Source organism: Sphaeroforma arctica (genome assembly GCF_001186125.1).
Source record: "Sphaeroforma arctica JP610 unplaced genomic scaffold supercont1.4812, whole genome shotgun sequence".
In the NCBI taxonomy this organism is placed as follows: Eukaryota; class Ichthyosporea; order Ichthyophonida; genus Sphaeroforma; species Sphaeroforma arctica.
The window spans coordinates 1-2,256 of record NW_014035746.1 but is presented as its reverse complement, the minus strand read 5'-3'; the positions used below and the strand labels follow the sequence as shown (position 1 = coordinate 2,256).

Below are 2,256 nucleotides of genomic sequence, written 5' to 3'. Positions count from 1 at the left end.
GTGTGTGTGTGTGTGTGTGTGTGTGTGTGTGTGTATGTAAGTATGTAGGAATATATATATATGTGTGTGTGTGTGTGTGTGTGTGTGTGTGTGTGTGTGCGTATATGTATGTATAAATGCATAGTATGTATGTATGTATATGTGTATGAATGTATGTGTACGTATGTATGTATATACATATTCGACTCGTACATGATCATTTGTAGTCTCTACTCACACACATACGCATCCAACTTCATACTATGTATACACACATATATCCCATGGTCATACATACATACCTACCTGCAACCCAAGTTTCTATGTACTAGTCTTCAACTCATGAATTTATATATAGCTTGTATGTTGTGTATGTATCTTCCTATTTAGATTCTCCATATATATAGCTTATATGTTGTGTATGTATATTCCTATTTAGATTCTCCATATATATAGCTTGTATGTTGTGTATTATATATAGCTTGTATGTTGTGTATGTATTTTCCTATTTAGATTCTCCATATGTATAGCTTGTATGTTGTGTATGTATTTTCCTATTTAGATTCACCAATCACATACAGGTATGCCAGAGAGTCAGAGTACGATCCACACTGCAGTTGCGCATGAACGAAATGGCTTTGATTCGTTTCAAACACACAAAAGAAATGTTACTGATGTTCACGTGCCAGACAGACAAAGGGGGGGGGGCGATTGTGTGTGAAACTATTTATATTTCACATTCTATTAATAACCACCAATCAATTGCCGGCAGGCAGACGACGCCCAGAGTAACTCTCCACCAATTCTATTTATATCCACCAATCACATGCAGGCACGCCAAGCAGACAGCGTCGCCACTCGACTGCGTGTGCGGATGATCCAGACGGTACTGAAGCTGTGGGTGCGATGCGCGCTACAGACCAACTCACAAGACGAACTCAACGTCGACGCATGGGACTACTTTATGAGCGTCATGGCCAGCAAGACAAAGGTGTGCGATGGGCTGTGTTTACGTATACGGGGAGGGTGTTGTGTGTATGATATATGTGTAAAGTACGTTTATAAGCGTCATGGCCAGCAAGACAAAGGTGTGCTATGGACTGTGTACGTATACGGGGAGGGTGTTGTGTGTATGTTATATGTGGAAAGTACGTTTATGAGCGTCATGACTACCAAGGCGAATGTGTGCTATGTAATGGGTTTACGTATACGGGGAAAATATTGTGTGTACGTATATGGAGAAGTACATTTATAAGCATCACGTGTATTATTCCTACCTTCTCCCCTGAATCTCTTATATCGTCTCGTTTTATCTCCACCTTCTCCCCCCTATCCCTTATTTCCCCACGTGTTATGCCTACCCTCTCCCCTCAATCTCTTATTCCCGAACCTGTTACTTCTACCTCCCCCTCACTAATCCCCTCCCCTGCCTGCCTCCTTACTACACCCTTCTAGTGGCGTGATATCTTACAATGCTGGCGTGGTGAGATGAAAGGACTGACCAAGATGTTGTCACTACATGCATACGGCATAGACCTCGACAACCTGCCCCTAAACTCAGCCAAGAAGACCCGCAGAGCCATTCTACGCGACCGCAAGAACCAGGTGCGGTCCGGTTCTTTTTTTTTTGCGTTTGGGGTGCAGGACGTGGGGGGTTGGGTTGCAGATGACTTGGAATGGCTTGCATAAATGCGTATATACCTACATAAAGGAGCGCTTCCGTATATATATATATATACTCATACACGCAATACTCACATTTACATACATGCATACACACGTATACACACATACATATACACATATACTCACATACATACTCCATATACACACATACATACACGCTTATGTACACATACATATCCATATATACACACATACGTATCTATATATATATACTCACATACCCATATATACACACGTACATACCCATATATGCACATACATACTCATATACATGCACGCATACATACTACATACATACCTATATACACACATACATACACACATGTACACACATTCATACTCACATATGCACAATACTCACATATACATATATACATGCTCATATACACACAGGAAGATGAGGTGTTTGCGTCTACCACCGATCTGCATGCGTCTGCGCACATCGCCTCAGCCGTTGGGGCTGAGGGCAGTGAAAGTGCGGCAACGGATGACGACGCTCTACGCACACCACCCGTGCTATTAGAAGTGGAACACCTCAAGGTATGCGTGCATTCTCTTGTATGTGCATGGATACATATATATATATATAAA

General features: G+C 41.8%; 1 protein-coding gene across 1 annotated transcript; it reads left to right on the top strand.

Annotated features, from left to right (window-relative positions):
* Positions 1 to 811: 811 nt before the first annotated feature.
* SARC_14582 (hypothetical protein) lies at positions 812 to 970 on the top strand (the record flags this gene model as incomplete). The annotated part of the gene is made up of 1 exon (XM_014291285.1): positions 812 to 970. A coding segment is annotated over one exon (159 nt), but the record flags the coding sequence as incomplete, so codon positions are not given.
* Between the last annotated feature and the right edge of the window lie 1,286 nt (positions 971 to 2,256).